General features: G+C 38.6%; 2 protein-coding genes across 2 annotated transcripts in view; one reads left to right on the top strand and one right to left on the bottom strand.

The window, feature by feature from the left end:
- SMARCA5 (SWI/SNF related, matrix associated, actin dependent regulator of chromatin, subfamily a, member 5) overlaps positions 1-12,565 on the top strand; it is a 53,174-nt gene extending 40,609 nt beyond the window's left edge. The window contains exons 15-24 of the mRNA XM_004708748.2: positions 3,240-3,388; positions 3,958-4,077; positions 4,893-5,003; positions 5,338-5,451; positions 5,910-6,032; positions 6,606-6,738; positions 7,958-8,076; positions 9,106-9,318; positions 10,411-10,518; positions 11,326-12,565. Of these exons, the coding sequence (XP_004708805.1) occupies positions 3,240-3,388; positions 3,958-4,077; positions 4,893-5,003; positions 5,338-5,451; positions 5,910-6,032; positions 6,606-6,738; positions 7,958-8,076; positions 9,106-9,318; positions 10,411-10,518; positions 11,326-11,391 (1,256 nt within the window). The 3' untranslated portion in view covers positions 11,392-12,565. The remainder of the gene's footprint in view (positions 1-3,239; positions 3,389-3,957; positions 4,078-4,892; positions 5,004-5,337; positions 5,452-5,909; positions 6,033-6,605; positions 6,739-7,957; positions 8,077-9,105; positions 9,319-10,410; positions 10,519-11,325) is intronic.
- Positions 3,598-3,786, bottom strand: LOC115871461 (translation machinery-associated protein 7-like; the record flags this gene model as incomplete). Its single annotated transcript, XM_045295745.1, has 1 exon — positions 3,598-3,786. A coding segment is annotated over one exon (189 nt), but the record flags the coding sequence as incomplete, so codon positions are not given.
- Positions 12,566-18,454: the final 5,889 nt, after the last annotated feature.

Below are 18,454 nucleotides of genomic sequence, written 5' to 3'. Positions count from 1 at the left end.
AACAAAGTGTTCTTGTGTTGAGGGAGTCCTTGAGTGAAGGCCCAATGTCTGTGTGCTACCTTAATACGTAACATATAAATATATGCACATAGATATATTTCCCTATCATTTTATATATATATATATAATGATAGGGAAATATATCTATGTGCATATATCTATATACATACATACCTGATTTAGACCTCTAAATGCCCATTTTTCTCCTAGTTAGTTCTTTTCTCTATTTCCTTTTACTTCCCTCTTGTCCCATTATCATGTTTGGCCTTCATTTGGGTTTCAGTAATTCTTCTCCATTACATTGCCCTTGATCAAGCCCTTCCAGGCATCCTACACTCTCCTCGCCATTGATTTTAGATCACCCGTTGTTCCCTTTGTCCCTGGGTTTGTTAACACTCACTTTCTTTTCCCTGCTTCCCCTTATCTTGTGTTCCCCCGCCCCCCCCAGAACCGTCAGCCCCGTTGTTTTCTCCTCCAGATTGTTTATCCCACCTATCTTATCTAGATAGACACGCAGAGACAATAATTAGCACAAAAACAAGACCGAGCAAAACCACACAACAATAGACAACAAGAAAACAAAACAAAAAAAACAACAACAAAAGAATAGCCTAAAAATAGTTCCAAGTCTGTTGACCTTTAGAAGTGTTTTCTAGTCCAGTCTGATAGGGTGCCAAGCCCTGCCCCCAAAGTCTATTTTTGGTATTCCCTGAGGATTTCATTGCTCTCCTCACCTGGCTGCTCTTTTGCATGCCCTAAGCTTTCCCCCAGGTATGGTGGGGTCAGATTGGGCACAATTCCCACACTGCCTCCAGTGTTATCCTTTGTAGCATGATGGGTCAGTGAGGGATGTCATGTCTTGTGGTGGGGCCAGCCATATGGTCCTTTGTGTGCATTGGCTGCTCTGGACAGCCAATATCTTCCTCGGTGCTTGATGGGCCAGGATATGTTCCACTCTGTCCTTCCCTCTTTGTTTGCTCCTGTGTGCTTTGATCAGACGTGCCCCTCTCCCTGAGCTGTAGCTTCAGTTATGTCCTCTGAAGTGAATTCTTCTGGGGGAGGGGATGGGGTGCCATTGGGATTGGGCCCGCCTCCGCAGACCTCTATTGGTTCCCTGCTTCATGCTAGTATGTTGCATTCACGTCTTGGTGTGCTGGGTTGAAGTCTTGTCCCTCTCTCCCTCTCCTGTGGAGATATAAAACAACACCCTCCCTTTGGGCGATTTAGTCCCCGTTCTCCCTCTACCCATGTCTTTTTCTTGATACAGAGTTCTTTTAAAGATGCCAATAAATGCCCAAAGGGCATGCTACTCCACCATAATCCTGTCCAAAGATACTCAGTGGGTCAGCAAACCTAGGCTCCCCCAGTTAAATGCCTGGAAACATTAAGCTTTACTTGCTGTGTTGTCTGGAAAATTAATTGCTCTGTCTCATGGTGTGCCTCTTGACTTTGTTGCTACAGCTCTATTGTCAGAGCTGTCTCCTGGGTAAAGGAGGTTCGATATGCAGAGTTCTTAAGAGTTCAAAGGATGTGCTCCGCTACTGACTCTTCTCTCTTACTGGTGGTAAGATCTCTGGTGCTTGAGATCTTATAGTTAGCGGGTAGCCATTACAATGAACCAGTCACTCACAACTTTGAGTTATATAATCAACATTTCTGCCTTTATTCTCTTACCAAGACCCACCAGGAAAAGAGTTGTTTGATGGAAGTTACAAAAACGGTGACCATATTTAGTAACTGTAGTGCACTTGGAGATATTAAATAAATAGGACTGTTTTGACATTAGATTACATATACTGAGCTCTGGGGGTTAAAAATATTTTTTAAATCTCTTTCACCAGTAAACATTGTGACAATATACAAGAAACCCATTACATTTACTGAGTTCTGGGGAATGCTGAAGAAATAAAAAATGTAAAAGTATATGATTTAGCTCTTAAAAAAAGTGTGATTATTCATTAAGCAGCCAACCAGGTGCCTGTAACTTGATGCTGAGAGTATTAAAGTGAACAAAATAAGTGCTTTTATTTTTATGGTGTTTACTTTAGGAGGGGACACAGACTAATCATATATGTAAGTAGGGCTAACACTTGTAAAAAGGAACCCTGATCATATAGTGGGTGAAATGTTAGACTCTTACTGGTTATGTTTGAACCTACCAACTCCTGCTCAGGAGAATGATGAGACTGTGCTGCTTGTAGAGTTAGAGCCCCTGAAGCTCCACGGGGCAGTTTTGTGCTCCTAGGAGTTGTAGTGGATGGTTTGGCTTATTCATTTGGTGCTACAGTGGTTAAGCACTTGCATGCTAACTGAAAGGGCGATGGTTTGAACTACCCAGCTGCTTTCCAGGAGAAAGACTACATGATGTACTTCTGTAAAGATTACAGCCTAGAAAATCCTGTAGCATTGTCCCTCTGTGCCATGTAGGGTCTCTATTGGTTAAGATCATCTTGACACATAACCAAGGGTGAAAATGGGGCTATTATTTTGGATTAATTGAAGGAAACTTCAAGGTCTCATTTTAAATTAACTTTTAAGGAAGACACCATTTGTTTTATGAAAGTTAAAGTTTGCGATAGTACAGATAATGCAGAAGTGGGTTGGGGGGCAGGAAGTTGGAACTACAATACACATTGATCGCTCTTCTGTTGCATAAATGTATGCATGTTTGTCTATAAAGCTAAAATGTATTTCTTCTTTCTTTATTTATTTATTTTAATGTATTTCTTGTGTGTTAATTTTGTCAGCCAAATGGTAGCCCACAATGTCATCCATAGTGTTAGCCACAGGTCTGAATACCTGAAGAACTTAATGTTGTGTGTTACAATTCTTCCATAACGTTTGGCAGTGTGAAGCTTTTATTTTGTACTTAAATTTTGAATGCATTAGAAATTTATTTCGGGAGTATTAATTTTGACATCTTTTTACTCACCAGAAGCTTCTTATACTTATTTATGGTGTTTCCACTTAGGGAAAAATATTTTTATCATTTCTTACCAAGAACTTTGATTTTCAAATATCCCAAATTATAACCACCTCAGGTGAAAAAATATATATTTCATGTGACAATATACAATAAACCGATTACATAATTTTTGAAACATTTAGAAGCTTATCACCTGAAAAATTGGCATTAAATTTTGGGTAATCAGTTATCAGATGAAAATTAACAAATGATAGAAGGTACTACTTGCTAATAAAACTCTACTTGATTAATATACAACATAATAATTTTTCAGGAAGGCTTGTGGATCAGAATCTGAACAAAATTGGGAAGGATGAAATGCTTCAAATGATTCGACATGGGGCAACACATGTATTTGCTTCAAAGGAAAGTGAGATCACTGATGAGGATATTGATGGTATTTTGGAAAGAGGTGCAAAGAAGGTAACGTACATATTAAATGATAGTACCTTTTTTTTCCCCCAAAATGAGTTGCTTTAATTCCAGATGGTACAGAATTCTGGGCATAACAAAGACTGAAGCGTAGTGCTGGCAAGATTCTGGACTGGGGTCACTCTGTTATAGCAGGGAATCTAGAAGTTTACACAGGAATGGAATCAAGGGTCATCATTGCCCCAGTCACCAAGAACAGCTTACTTTTTGCCAGATTTCTTAATTCCACCTGGGGCCAGAGGGTCCTTCCCCAGGGCCTTCACTTTTAGCTCCTGGAGTTTCTTCTGCTCTTTCTGTTTCTGCTTGTTGTAAGCCTCATCTTCCTCGTTCATTTCCGTGGGCTGCTTTTTGGGTTGTTTCAGGGGCTTCTTGCCACCTTCGTGGCGACATAAATGATCATTCTTTTAGGGTGTTCCCTAACAGAACTGTGTGAGGAAATATTTGGATGTGCCAGTAGTAGATAATACTCTGCTTTTAAAAAGGCATTTGTGTACTCAGAGACATTTTGAGCAGTGTTTTTATGCCCTTTGAAAAGTCCGATACGTGTTTCTTGTTTCTAGACTGCAGAGATGAATGAAAAGCTCTCCAAGATGGGTGAAAGCTCACTTAGAAACTTTACGATGGATACAGAATCCAGTGTGTATAACTTTGAAGGAGAAGACTATAGAGAAAAACAAAAGGTATGCTAGGAAGAGGTTTTGATTATTTTAGTTGTTAGATTATTGGAAACCTGGAATTTAAATATACGATGTAATACCTTGTAATTTGTGTCAAACATCCATCATCTGTTTGTTTATATCTGAGGAAAAGAATTTTTAATTTTATTTAAAACTAAAGGCTGCATTTTAATTTACAAGCTTTGAGATTATTTGAAGTTTCTATAAGTTTGTGGAACAAATATAATTATTTGGAATATTTGAAAATAAAAATTGCTGGCAAAAAGTCTTTTATAACCTTAGTAGATTTTTTTTTTTCCTTATAGCAGAATTGATGGTAGGGGAAATTTTCCTAATTTCATAAACACTATTTGTTAACATACAGACACTGGAAAATACCTACAGAGTTAAAGGAAAAATAGTTTTACCTACTTAGGATTTTCCTTATTAATGTTAAGACGTGTTAGGGGACTTCAATAAGTTGATGGAAATTTTCCATTATCTTTTTGTTTTTGTTTGTTTTTTAAAGAACTTTTTGAAGCTCATTTTGTATCCCTATGTCTTCTCCTAATAAAGGTTTGGCATGTATTGTATAGCTTTTTTTTTCCCAACTCAGTAGAATATTGTATTTGGTTAAGAAACCTGTAAGTGCCTATACTTTTCACTAGATGCTACTATGTGTTAACTAGATGCTATTGAGTTTAGAACCTTAATCTCGCGTGTAGAGCTTGGTGGTCATCTTTTGGGAATATTCCACTTACAAACATCACTTCTAATGCACAATTAAGAACTTGCTAGTATGTGTAATAAGTTGATTTGAATTATTTTTCACATGCTAGATTGCATTCACAGAATGGATTGAACCACCTAAGCGAGAAAGAAAAGCCAACTATGCTGTTGATGCATATTTCAGGGAAGCTCTTCGAGTTAGTGAGCCTAAAGCACCCAAGGTATGTTGACAACAAAAGTAATGGGAAATAATGGAAATATATGTACATTTTATTACAGCCATATGACCAAATTAGCTTACTGAGCAAGACATTTTGTGTGATTTGTTAGCGTGTACTCTTCTATTCCATTTTTTTCCTATTCAGTTTTTAGTTGAAGTTTTCTAAAACTAATTTATGTGCTTACTAAAAGCTTAGTTATATAATTTCCATTCTATTAGAAGGTGCATGCAAATTTTTTGAAAGATGGTGATTATAATTTATATAGAATGACAATGACTAGGAATACGTTTAAAGTAAAAGAATTTTTTTTTAATTCCGCTTTATTTTTCTTTAGGCCCCTCGACCTCCAAAGCAACCAAATGTCCAAGATTTCCAGTTCTTTCCTCCACGTTTATTTGAGTTATTGGAAAAAGAAATTCTATATTACAGAAAAACTATTGGGTACAAGGTATTGGAAATGCTTTATTTCATGTCCTTTCCTATTTATACTCCATTGTGAAAGTATGAGAATGGATTCTTGTGAATATTTAATTTAAGTCATTTGAGCTGAGTAAAGACAATGATTCATTCTACCATCCAATATGTCATGTGTCTGTTACTCTAAAGAGAGAGGGAAAACCCCCCAACATTGATGAGCAATTTGGTTTATTTTTAACATAATAAATGCTCCTGTTAATACAAGGGGACTGGAAAGGGTTGAGAGAAAAAAATGTGTTGCCCTTTAATTCTATTTGTTTTATAAACCCTTTGAAGCCCCACTGATTTTTTTGGGGGCGGGGGGGGGGCGGGGGCGCGGATATGATTTATTAGAAGTGTGTGGTGTTAAAATAATTGGTTAAGAATTTTAGTTCATGGTTCAATTCTCTAAAGTTTATTGATTTGATAACATAGAAAAATATTTTTTAGGTGCCACGAAATCCTGACCTACCAAATGCAGCACAAGCACAAAAAGAAGAACAACTTAAAATTGATGAGGCTGAACCTCTTAATGATGAAGAGTTAGAGGAAAAAGAGAAACTTCTAACACAGGTATAACTTCTAGTCCACACAGACTCAATAGTCATTTTTGGAAGGCATTGTGCTAGATTGATTGTGTTAGGAGTTACACTGTTTGTTTCAAAGTAGGAACATTTAGAGCCAAACATCCTCAACATGTGTGTAAATGCCACATTCATATTATCACTAGTTAGCCAGTTCAGGAGGTTTGTAGAGGTTTACTGGTCTTGGTTGAGCAGGTATTCTGTTGATTAACTTTTTCTTACAATGGTCCCATCTTTCCTCTGCAGTGAATCTTCTACATTGCCAACATTGTAGTATTCTGGTGTGCTCTGATTTAGACAGTATCTTACACAAACTCAAGCAATCTTCCTTACTTTATTTCCCGCTCAGATTTACTCTTTAGTTATCTAACTGATGTATTGCTAAAACTATCTATTTGAGAGAAAAAAAAGTATTTTAAAATATCAATAAAAAAGATTGCCTGGAAGCATTGGAAAATTTATTTCTATAACAATTAGAACCAACATATAATAGTCCCGTGTCCCCCCCCCGCCCCGGTGTTTAAGATTCTATAATAAAATATGTTGTGTCTGTTCTTCATAGGGGTTTACCAACTGGAATAAAAGAGATTTTAACCAGTTTATCAAAGCTAATGAGAAGTGGGGTCGTGATGATATTGAAAATATAGCAAGAGAAGTAGAAGGAAAAACTCCGGAGGAGGTCATTGAATACTCAGGTAATTAATTTGTTGCTTTAATTGATTAAAAAATGTTTGCCAGGCTTTTGAGTTTTAGTAAAAACTTACATTTTCTTGCTCTGAAATTAGATTTTTGATGCAATTTTGTGCTTTGTTCTGTGCTTTTTTAAAAACTTCAATTTAGAAAATATGTCTTACATAAAATGGTATAATTGCTTGCTCTTTTAAAACCCTAGCTAACCAGTTCTGGTCAAGAGAATTACAAGAGAATGACTGTGATCTCATTTCATTCCTTTTTTGAACTACTTTAATTATTACGTGGCTGTGTTTCCTGAAGTTAGTTGGATTGTCAAGTGAGGTGTTGTGGTGAGAACCATTGCCTTGGTTGCGGAAAGTGAAGAGGACGTGAAGTACTTATTGATTATAGGCTTCAGTATAGATCACGCTTCAGAGACAGAGCTCCTTGTTAGATTTTTGTCTCTTCGATATATGAAATCCAGGATAGATAACGCTATGTAGGTTCAGTAACTGGATTAATAATTAGCTAGGGACATGGCAGGAGAGGTTGGAGCTAATAAACAGGGATTAACATCAATGAGTATGAGAAAGAACAAAGTGCTCTTTAATTGATCATGGTGATAATTGCACAATGCTCAAGTGGATTGAATGATTGGTCAGTTAGAAAACTAAACCTAAAATCTTTACAACTAGACCAACATCATAATAGAGAAAATACAGAAGTTGCCAAGGAGTTTATTTTACATGAATTCATAATCAGTGCTCTTAGAAGCAGCAGTGAAGAAATCAAGCAATGTAGTGCTTTGGGCAAATCTGCTGCAGAAGTGTCTGCAAGCAAAACCTTGGTATTTTCATTCACCTCATGCATGTAGAACAGCTGGATAAAATAAGGGTACCCAATTCATGAACTGTTCCACTTGCATTTTGGTGCTGGCAAAGGATATTGGCATATAAGATGGACTACAGAAGAATGAACTAATGGAAGAAGGTATAGCTTGAATGTTCTTTAGACTCAAGCATTGCAAGACCTTGTCTGTCTGTCTTTGGACATGGTGTCAAGAGAGGCCAATGCATGGGAAAGGACATCTTGCTTCATGGTTAGATTGACAGCTTAAAGGACAACCAGGCGGTCTCCTTCTGTTATAACAAAGGGTTGCTGAGAGTCAGAACCAACTCAACAGCACTTAACTTAACAAGCCTGCAAAGTTATTATCCCCCCCGCCCCTTACTCTCTCTACAGCTGTGTTCTGGGAAAGATGCAATGAACTCCAGGACATAGAGAAGATTATGGCTCAGATTGAAAGAGGAGAGGCAAGGATTCAGAGAAGAATTAGTATCAAAAAAGCACTTGACACAAAGGTAGTGTGTTTATTACTAAATATGACCGTTAAAATATTCCTATCTCTGAATGTGAGCATTGAAGTAGCTTTTTTTTTTTTTGAGTGAGTGACTGAGGCAGTGAGTGAGGCAGTGAGAGAATGAGACAGTGAGGCAGAGAGTGAGTGAGTGAGAGTGACTCACTGAGTGAGAGAGTGAGGCAGTGAGTGAGTGAGGTAGTGAATAAGAGTAAGAGTCAGTGAGTAAGACAGTGAGTGGCAGTGATTGAGTGAGTCAGCGAGTGAGTGAGAGTGAGAGAGTGAGTCACTGAGTGAGTGAGTAGGCAGTGAGTGAATGAGACAGTGAGAGTCAGTGAGTGAGTGAGAGTGAGACAGAGTGAGTCACTGAGCATTGAAGTAGCTTTTTTTTTTTGAGTGAGTGAGTGAGTGAGTGAGTGAGACAGTGAATGAGTCCGTGAGAGAGTGAGGCAGAGAGTGAGTGAGGCAGTGAGTGATTGAGACAGTGACAGTGAATGAAGCAGTGAGAGAGTGAGACAGTGAGTGAGAGTGAGTCACAGAGAGGCAGTGAGAGTGAGTGTGTGAGAGAGTGAGGCAGTGAGAGTGAAGCAGTGAGTGAATGAGACAGTGAGAGTTAGTGACTGAGTGAGTGTGTGAGACAGTGAATGAGTCAGTGAGTGAGTGAGTGAGAGTCAGTGAGTGAGACAGAGTCTGAAGTAGCTTTTTAAAAAGGAAAGCAGTGATGGTCTAAAATTAAAATTGAAAACAACAGTGAAGCCATACAGTTATACAGTATATCTCCATATTAGGCTATTTTTTGTAAAGGCATTACTAGTTTTAGCTCTTTTCCTAAATATAGTGAAATTACCTTTCTCTTCATAGTGGTAAAAACTAAACAACTTTTTTTCAGGAGAAAGTTTATATAATGCAATTTCAGTATACTGGATTGAAAGTTCGGACTTGAAATATAATATTGCTCATTTTGTTAAAGTTGAGTTTGAGTATAGGTTACATAATACTTGTATTTTATTTAATAAAATACCTGATTTGATAGATTGGACGGTATAAAGCACCTTTTCATCAGCTGAGAATATCGTATGGTACCAACAAAGGAAAAAACTACACTGAAGAAGAGGATCGGTTTTTGATTTGTATGCTTCACAAGCTTGGATTCGACAAAGAAAATGTTTATGATGAATTGCGGCAGTGCATTCGCAATTCTCCGCAGTTCCGATTTGACTGGTTTCTTAAGTCCAGAACTGCGATGGTGAGTGCATGTGAAGGGTTTTTGTGGAATGTAGGAAGGAGTTCACAATGGGTGCTATTGCTTAACTTTTTATTTTTAATCATTTTATTGGGGGCTCATACAACTCTTATCACAATCCATCCATCCATTGTGTCAAGCACATTTGTACATTTATTGCCCTCATCATTCTCAAAACATTTGCTTTCTACTTGAGCCCTTCATATCAGCTCCTCATTTTTCTCCCTCCCTGCCCACCCTTCCTCCCTCATGGACCCTTGATAATTTATAAATTATTTTGTCGTATCTTACATAGTCCAACGTCTCCCTTTACCCACTTTTCTGTTGTCCATCCCCCAGGGAGGAGATTATATGTAGATCCTTGTAATCGGTTCCCCCTTTCTACCCCACCCTCCCCGTATCGCCACTCTCACCACTGGTCCTGAAGGGGTCATCTGTCCTGAATTACCTGTGTTTCCAGTTCCTATCTGTACCAGTGTACATCCTCTGGTCTAGCCAGATTTGTAAGGTAGAATTGGGATCATGATAGTGGCGGGGAGGGAAGCATTTAGGAACTAGAGGAGAGTTGTGTGTTTCATTGGTGCTGTACTGCATGCACCCTGACTGCTCCTCTCCTTCCTGCAACCTTTCCTAAAGGGGATCTCCACTTGCCTACACTCCGCACATCCCCTCATTCACCATGATACAATTTTTTGTTCTTTGATGCCTGATCCCTGACCCCTTTGACACCTCGTGGTCAGCTATCCCTTAACTTAGAGCAACATGCCTAAGGAACGTAAATGTTCTGGTTGACTTTGCCCCTCACGTGTGTGCATTTTAACTTTTACAGAAATGACACTTAGTGCTCAGGCATGGGCAATAAACAGCAATATTATATATATTATGAAATGCTTTTAATTTATAAGTGAAGAAAATATTTATGAAAAACTTATCAGCATGACTTAAAGAATTGAGGTAAAAGTACACATGTCTGCCTTATTAGTTTGGTTGTGTAAGAAAATGACTTGTTTATTTCATGTATTATTTATATTAACCTATAAAAACATAGCTTTGTTTTTAAATTGAAATACTAAAAATCTATAAATTACAATTCAGGAGCTCCAGAGGAGGTGTAATACCTTAATCACCTTGATTGAAAGAGAAAACATGGAACTGGAAGAAAAGGAGAAGGCAGAGAAAAAGAAACGAGGACCAAAGCCGTCGGTAAGCGTTCACGAATATGTACTCACTTTTCCTTTTTTCTTTTTTTTAGTTTTCCCCCTAAAATTAACTATCACCCGTTTTTTTTTTTTTCACTTATAAATAATATAGCTTCAGATCTCTTAAAAGTTTACATTAAACTTTGCTTTAGCAGCACATATACTATAATTGGAATGGAAGTTTACTTTAAACTATATTGCATTACATGGGAAATATATTTCATCGTGATAACATAAAATACAGCGATTTGGAAAATCTGAGAATGTGTTTTTTGGAAATGGCAAAACCTGTATTTCTCATCAGAAATATAAATTAAATTTTAGAATATTTTCAAGAAAGACCAGGAAAGCAACAATGTTTAGTATTGATTTGTAAGCTTTGATTTATTGTCCCATTGGTGTCTCAGTAAAGTGAAAACGAAATTACTAAGAGAAAAAGGTCATGCATCATTTAATTACATAAAGTCATGAGTAAATGAATCTGTATGGCCAATATCTGGTGTTTGAAATTTTCTTCTGAAAACACAGTTTTACTGTTTTCACTTGGTTGAGAGATCATGTATGATTTATTTGGTATTTTGATATTACCGATAATGTGAGTTATCCATTTCTTGTGCTTTCACAGTTAGCATTGAACCTTACTATTTAAGCAAAACAGACCCAATAGCTTGTGTTGAAAGATTTTATTATTCTGGATAAGGAAATAAAAGTATTCTCTTAACTATGTAGCACCTAAAGTGTTGTTATGCATCATTGTATTTCATGCTTAAGTTTTTTGACTAAGGAAACGTAATCCTTTTGTTTGTTTTAGACACAGAAACGTAAAATGGATGGAGCCCCTGATGGTCGGGGAAGGAAAAAGAAGCTGAAACTATGAATACATTTTTGTTTTATAATCACTAACTTTAAACCAGTAGTTCTTTATAATTTACGGGTCTTCATAAGATGTACTGTACAATGGTCAACTGTTATGTCATTAAAAGACATCAGGCTCATCTGTTTCCTGAGCTAGAAACATAGTATGTAGTTTCACTCTTTTAAATACAACAGCTGTGCTGAAATTTTTTTTATCTTTTAACACTTGAAGTAATAAAATAGGCTTCATTTATTAATAAATGCTTCATTTGATTTATTTTTCTATTGTAGTTCCATTTGTGAAGATAGTGATTTTGTTTATCAGCTATAGTTTCTATATTCGTAAGATTTTCAACACAAGGAAACAACTTTTAAAAAAAAGCAAAGCAAACATGTCTCTTTAAGTCTCAGCTTAGTTGTGTATTCTTTTCACTCACTTTGCCTTTGCAGAAAGTTGGGTATCTTCTTCGTGGTGCCACCAGTGTCATCTGGAAGATTATGTAAATTGCATTCTTCTTGCTTACGTGGGTAGAAAGGGGGGAAGGGCAAGACAAATTGTAATTAAATTCTATGCATATTTTTGTTATGCTTTCTGTTTCTATAGTTGGTTTGGAGGGCCTTTTAGTTGTACTGTATAGCCAAAGACATTTAGTATTTTCTGGTTCTTTAAGGAGTTACTGTACCATTTTGTAAAAGGAGTATTATTTTTTAATTGTTGGATAAATATTTTGACAAATGATCTTCAGAAGCAGCCACAATTTAGAAAGATAATGTCAGAACTGAGGTGATTTTTTTCCCCCGTAAGACCTAGCCAACATATGGTGCGAACTTGTCGTACTGTTAAATTGAAATTCATGGCAAAATTTATGCCCTCCCACTTCGTAGAATTTTGAGTTTTAGAGTAATTGAGAGTCTTATTATATTTCAAGATAATTTCTAAAAGTAAGTGTGAGCAGCAAAACGGACTATAATTCCAGTGTTTGTTTTTGGTGGCCAGACTTGATAAACTGGAGACCTGGAAGCGGGAACACCCAAATCGTAGTGTCAGGGTTTTAGCTGTACCAGAGGCCTTTGTGTGCTACACAAAATTTGTATAAAGTTTGATATGTGCAGATGGGCACATAGCAGATCTCCATTTTTCTAAGGGAATGCAATAAATGTAGCATCGTGAATAAATATAACTTTTATAATCCTTACAGTGGTGTTTCCATTTCTTTATATACATTCTTCCCCACTTTGTTTTTAATTCACTTTTCTTTGGATGTTAGCTTTTTTACGTAATGAGAATTTTCTTCTCACAGATTTCTTAGTCTTTTATGTACCCACAGTCATCAACGTTTAGAAAAACAAGCTGATGTTGGTGGCAAGAGCAACTTCAGTTCCTTGGTCCACTTGTCCTTTGGGCCTCCAGAATGGACTTCTGCATGATGCTGCCTTCTGCCAGTCGCTTCTGTCCCCCAAGCAACAAGCCCACTTCCACCGGATGTTATTGATTCTGACCGATGACAATGGATTTCCGAGGTTGTAAAGTTTTTTTCTGGGGCAGCGTGTGGGCTGAAGGTTAGCAGCCAGTGCCTAAAATAGAGTCTTCTGTATGCAAAATTTGAGGAATATTTACTTCTTTCACGAAGGTGATAATTTTTTAGGACTATTTTAGAAAAAATAATTTAAAAATTTCAAAGAGGTGACAAGAAATGATGTTTCAGAGAAGGAAAACCCAAATCTCTAATCCATTGCTGTTGTGCTGATTCCAACATAATAGTGATTTCATAGGACAGGGTACAACTGCCATAACATTCCCAAAGCTGCAGTCTTGTAGAGGCAAGACTGCCGCATTCATTCAAATCACCAATCTAAAGTGCATGATCAGCTATTGCATCTGGCCTTCCCTACAACTAAACAGGAGGCACAACACCTGGTGGGCCTCTTCCGATTTTGGAGCAACATATCCCTCATTTTGGTGTTCAACTTCGACATATTTGTTAAGTGACGCGAAAGGCCTCCAATTTTTGAGTGGGGCCCAGAACCAGAAAACGCTATGCAACAGGTTCAGGTTGCCATGCAAGCTGCTTTGCTACTGAGACCATGTGATCCAGCTGACCCAATGGTGCTTGAGGTGTCAGTTGCTGGTGGAGTCTTTGGCAGGCCCCTATTGGCGAATCACAGGACAGACCCTTGGAATTTTGGAGTAAAGTCCTGCCATCCTCTATAGACAACTACTCGTACCCTTTTGAAAAACAGCTGTTGGCCTGTTACTGAGTCTTAGTGGAGACTGAACTCCTCACTATGGGCCACCACGTCACTATGAGGCCTGAGTTGCTCAGCAACTGGGTATTGTCTGACCCACAGAGTCATAAAGGTGGACGTGCACGAACTCCATCATTAAATGGAACTGGTATATACAAGATTGGTTTAGAGCAGGACCTGAAAGTACAAGTAAGTTGCATGAAGAAGTGGCCCAAATGCCCACAGTCTCCACCACCGTTACCGTACCTTCCTTCTCCCAGTCTGCACCTATGGCCTCTGGGGGAGTTCCATATGATAACTTGACTGAGGAACAGAAAAGTCATGCTTGGTTTACTGATGGCTCTGAACGATATGCGGGTGCCACTTGTAAGTGGACAGCAGCGGCACTGCATCTCCTTTCTGGGATCTCCCTGAAGCACAGTGGTTAAAGGAAACTCTTCCAATGGGCAGAACTTCGAGCAGTGCACCTGGCCATACAGTTTTCCTGGAAGGAGAAATGGACAGATAATGAGATTGTGTACTGTTTCATGGGTTGTGGCTAATGGCATGGATGGATGGTCAGGGAATTGGGAGGAACGTAATTGGAAAATTGGTGACGAGATGTACGGAAGAGGTATTTGGAGAGACCTGTCTGAATGGGTAAAGAAAGTAAAGATAATCATGTCTCATGTGAGTGCTCACCGAAGGGTTACCTTAGAAGAGGAGGACTTTAATAATCAAGTGGATAAGATCCACCACTCCTGTCATTGCCCAGTGGGCACATGAACAAAGTAGACATGGTGGCAGGGATGAAGATTATGCATGGGCCCAGCAAGATGGATTTCCACTCACCAACACTGACTTGGCCACTCCCACTGCTGAGTGTCCAATCTGTCGTAGTGATCCACTTGCAGCATTTTTGCTTCCTGTGCCAACAACCCTATGCGCTCCAGGACTGGAGGTCCTAGTACTAAAGGAAGGAAATCTCTCACCTGGAAACAACACGGATTCCACTGAACTGGCAACTGAGAATGCCCCCTGCCTACTTTGGGTTCCTATGCTTTTGTATCAACAGGTCAGGAAGGGTGTCACTTTACTGAGTGGTGTGATTGATCCTGATTACCAAGGAGATATTGGACTGGTGTGACATAATGGAGGTGAAGAAGAGTAAGTCTGGAATCCGGGAAATTTCCTAGGTTGTTTCTTAGTACCACCATGGCCTGTGATTAAAGTAAATGGTAAATGAAGGTTTGGTTCACCCCAATAGGCAAAGAACCCCGACCAGCTGTGGTGCTGGCTGAGGGCAAAGGTAACAGAATGGGTAGTAGAAGAAGGTAGTTTTATCTATCAGTTATGACCACATGCTCAATTGCAAAAGCCAGGTTTGGGATTGTCAGTATTTCTGTATATGTGCTTATTGTATATCCTTTGTTCTTGTAAAATCTACCATATAAATTAGATTCAGCGTGATTTCATTGGTATGTATGATGTTAGGTGTAAGTGTGATTTCATTAATGTCTGGAAATTACATATGGCTAAAGAATTGTGTACAGGAGCCAAGTTGGCAAGGGGTAGACTGAGATAGGTTTATTGTGCCAACTTGGCCAATAGAAACATGTCAGGTCACAGTTTCATTGGAGGGCAAATCGATAAATGGCTCTGGAAGGGCTCCCCACACCTCTCTTGCTCTCTGGTGTTCAGACCAACATGCTGCTGCTTGAGCTAGTGCTCTGCCTCAACCTGTGTGTTTCACCACCTTTGGGCCAAGCCAACTCATGAAACATGTTGCTAGAACTTGAGGCTCCTTCGAGACTTGCTTCACCATGCTACTGGTGCATACATCTCTTGAGCTTGAGGCTGGTGGATTCTGGCACCTTGCATTGTTTGAGTTCGATATCCCATCCGGGCCTGCTTCACTAAGCTCCTGAGCTACTGACTGTTGTCTGCTGGCAGACTGTCTGCCTTGGCCAAGGGAGGACTCCGCCCGTCTGCGTCGACCTTGGACCAGGCAGCCTATGTAAGTCCAAGGGCTTACAGTATATTAACTTCCACAAAAGTAGTTGAACTGAGCTCTCTATACTGTTGTGCCAACTAATTAACTCTTATGTTCCTTCTCGCTGTATAAACCTATCCACATATAATCTATTCATAAGTGTCTTGGTTTTGTTTCTCTAGAGAATTCTGCCTAACACATCCACTTTGTTCTTTTCTTTCCTTCCTGCCTATCTTTTAAATGATATTTTGCTTTCTTTGTGTGCAGTGTGCTTCATGTCAGCCCACAACTCATTAGGTCTTTTGGGTCCTTAGCATCAGTCCATGGAGTCTGTTCTTGATGCTCTCTAAATTCGGGTGGGATGTATTCAAGGTCGTAGTTTGCCTCTCATGGATTCAGTTTAATTTTCTTCAGCTTCAACTCTTGGCCTTGTTTTGAATGATGGCATTGAATGTCTCCATCACCTTTTCCTACAGAAATAGACAGTTTGAGTCCTATGTATTTTCTTCTGGCCTGCCAAGGTTCACATGTATAATCCCAATTTATGTTGTTGGAAAAGAGTCTTTGCAATGAAGAAGTCATTGTTCTTGCAAAATTCTGTCATATGATCTGACATTGTTTCTGCTACCAAGGCTTTTCAACCCCAGATCCTTCCTTTTTGTTTTCAACTTTCATATTCCAATTACCAATAATTATCATTGCATATTGATGGCATGTTTGATTAATTAAAGACAATAAGTTTGGTATAAATCTTTAGTTTCTTCATGACTTGCTTTAGTGACTGGTGTGCAAATTTGAACAACAGTTATATTACTTGCAGTACCTTGCAGGAGTATAGATAATTGTCTATTAAAAACATCACTGTGCCTCAAGATAACTCTTTCAGTGCTCTTTTTGATGATGAACTTGATGTCATTCCTCTTAAATTGATCATTTCTGGCATAGTAAACCAACGGATTACCTGATTATAAACAGCCAATCCTACTCTATTTCAGCAGATACCTAGGATAATAATATTTATGTGCTCCATTTAATTTTCAGTGACTTTGCTAGATTCATACTTTGTCCATTTTACCTTCTGAGTAGTAATAGATGCTTGCAACTGTTTCCACTAATTTTTGTGTGCTACCTCTAGTCACACATAGTCTTCTGAATCTGACGTAAATGTCTGGCATGGACCTGTCTACTACAATTGCCATTGAATGATGTTCAGTACAATTTTACTTTCATGTAACAATCCCACATTATGTTGGGTCACCCTTCTTTGGAATGAACCCCAAGGTTGATTTCTTGAAATTGTTTGACCAAGTAGTTGCTTTTCAAATTTCTTGACATAGATTACTGAATGCTTTCATCACTGCATCAGTTCGTGAAACATTTCAACCGGTAATCTCCATACGCCCAGGACCTTGTTTTTTGTGATTGCCTTTACACAGCTTAGAGTTTTCCTTCAATGCTGATGGTTCTGGATCATCTACAACCCCTTGGTTGCATATGTCAACAATACAATGTAAATGGTTGAATATTGACAAATTCTTTTTGACAATTATTCTGTGTATTCTTTTAAACTTCCTTCATAATTCAATATTTTGCCATAGAATCCTTCAATATTACAATTCTAGGTTTGATTTTTTTCCTTCAGCTCCTTTAGCTGAATGTATTATTATTTTATTAAATACTTTTATTGGGGGCTCTTACATCTCTTATCACCATCCATACATTCATCGTATCAAGCACACTTGTATGTATGCTGCCATCATTATTTTCAGTGCATTTTCTTTCTATTGGAGCCCTTGATATCAGCTCCTCACTTTTCCCTCTGCCTCCCCCTCTCCCTCATGAACCCTTGATACATTACTGATTATTATTTTCATATCTTATATTGTCCTCTGTCACCCTTCACCCACTTTTCTGTTGTTCGTCCCCCTGTGATGTGTGTCTGTGTGTGTGTGGGGAGCATTTAAAAACTAGAGAAAAGAAGTATGTTTCATCAGTGCTATATTGCACCCTTACTGGCTCGTTTCTCCATTGTGATTCTTCTTTAATGGGATGTCCAATTGTCTACAGATGGGCTTTGGGTCTCTACTCCACGCGCTCACCCCCCCCCCCACCCCCCACCCCCGATTCATATTGCTATGATTTTGTTCTGGGTCTTAGATGCCTGATACGTGATCCCATTGACATCTCATGATCACACCGGCTGGTGTGCTTCTATGTGGGCTTTGTTGCTTCTCAGCTAGATGGCCGCTTGTTTACCTTCAAGCCTTTAAGACTAAGGTGACCAGATGTCCTGCTTTTGGCGGGACAGTCCCGCTTTTTAACAATTTTTCCTGCGTCCTGCGCCGTTTTAAAAAAGTCCCGATTTTTGGAACGAATGCACGACAAGCTAGGATATACAGTTTTTGGCTGCCATGTGGCTATTTCGCCAGGATATGAGTTTTATCAATGGTGTGCCCTGCTTTACCAATGTTAAAATCTGGTCACCTTATTTAAGACCCTATATAAGATGCTATATGGAGCGTATTGTTTTTTTCCTGTTGATTTCTAGCTTCATATTTTCACACATTTTATTATCATACTTTACTTTGTCTTCTTGAGCTGCCCTTTCAAATGTTCTGTTCAGCTTTTTGACTTCCTCCTTACTGCCATTTGCTTCATTGACTGTTCAAGAGCAAGTTTCAGAGTCTCTTCTGTCATCCACTTTGGACTTGCCTTTCCTTTCTATCTTTTTAATGACCTTTAGCTTTCTTCATGTATGATGTTTTTGAAGTTACCCCACAAGTCATGAGGTCTTCAGTCAGTGTTCATTGCATCAAATCTGTTCTTGAGTGGTCTCTAAAATCAGGAAGATACATTCATCCAGTTT

The sequence above is a fragment of the Echinops telfairi genome, unplaced genomic scaffold, assembly GCF_000313985.2.
Source record: "Echinops telfairi isolate 266 unplaced genomic scaffold, ASM31398v2 ScPeMD7_5868;HRSCAF=6743_0, whole genome shotgun sequence".
In the NCBI taxonomy this organism is placed as follows: Eukaryota; Metazoa; Chordata; class Mammalia; order Afrosoricida; family Tenrecidae; genus Echinops; species Echinops telfairi.
The sequence above is the reverse complement of the archived record's forward strand: the minus strand, read 5'-3'. Positions and strand labels throughout refer to the sequence as shown.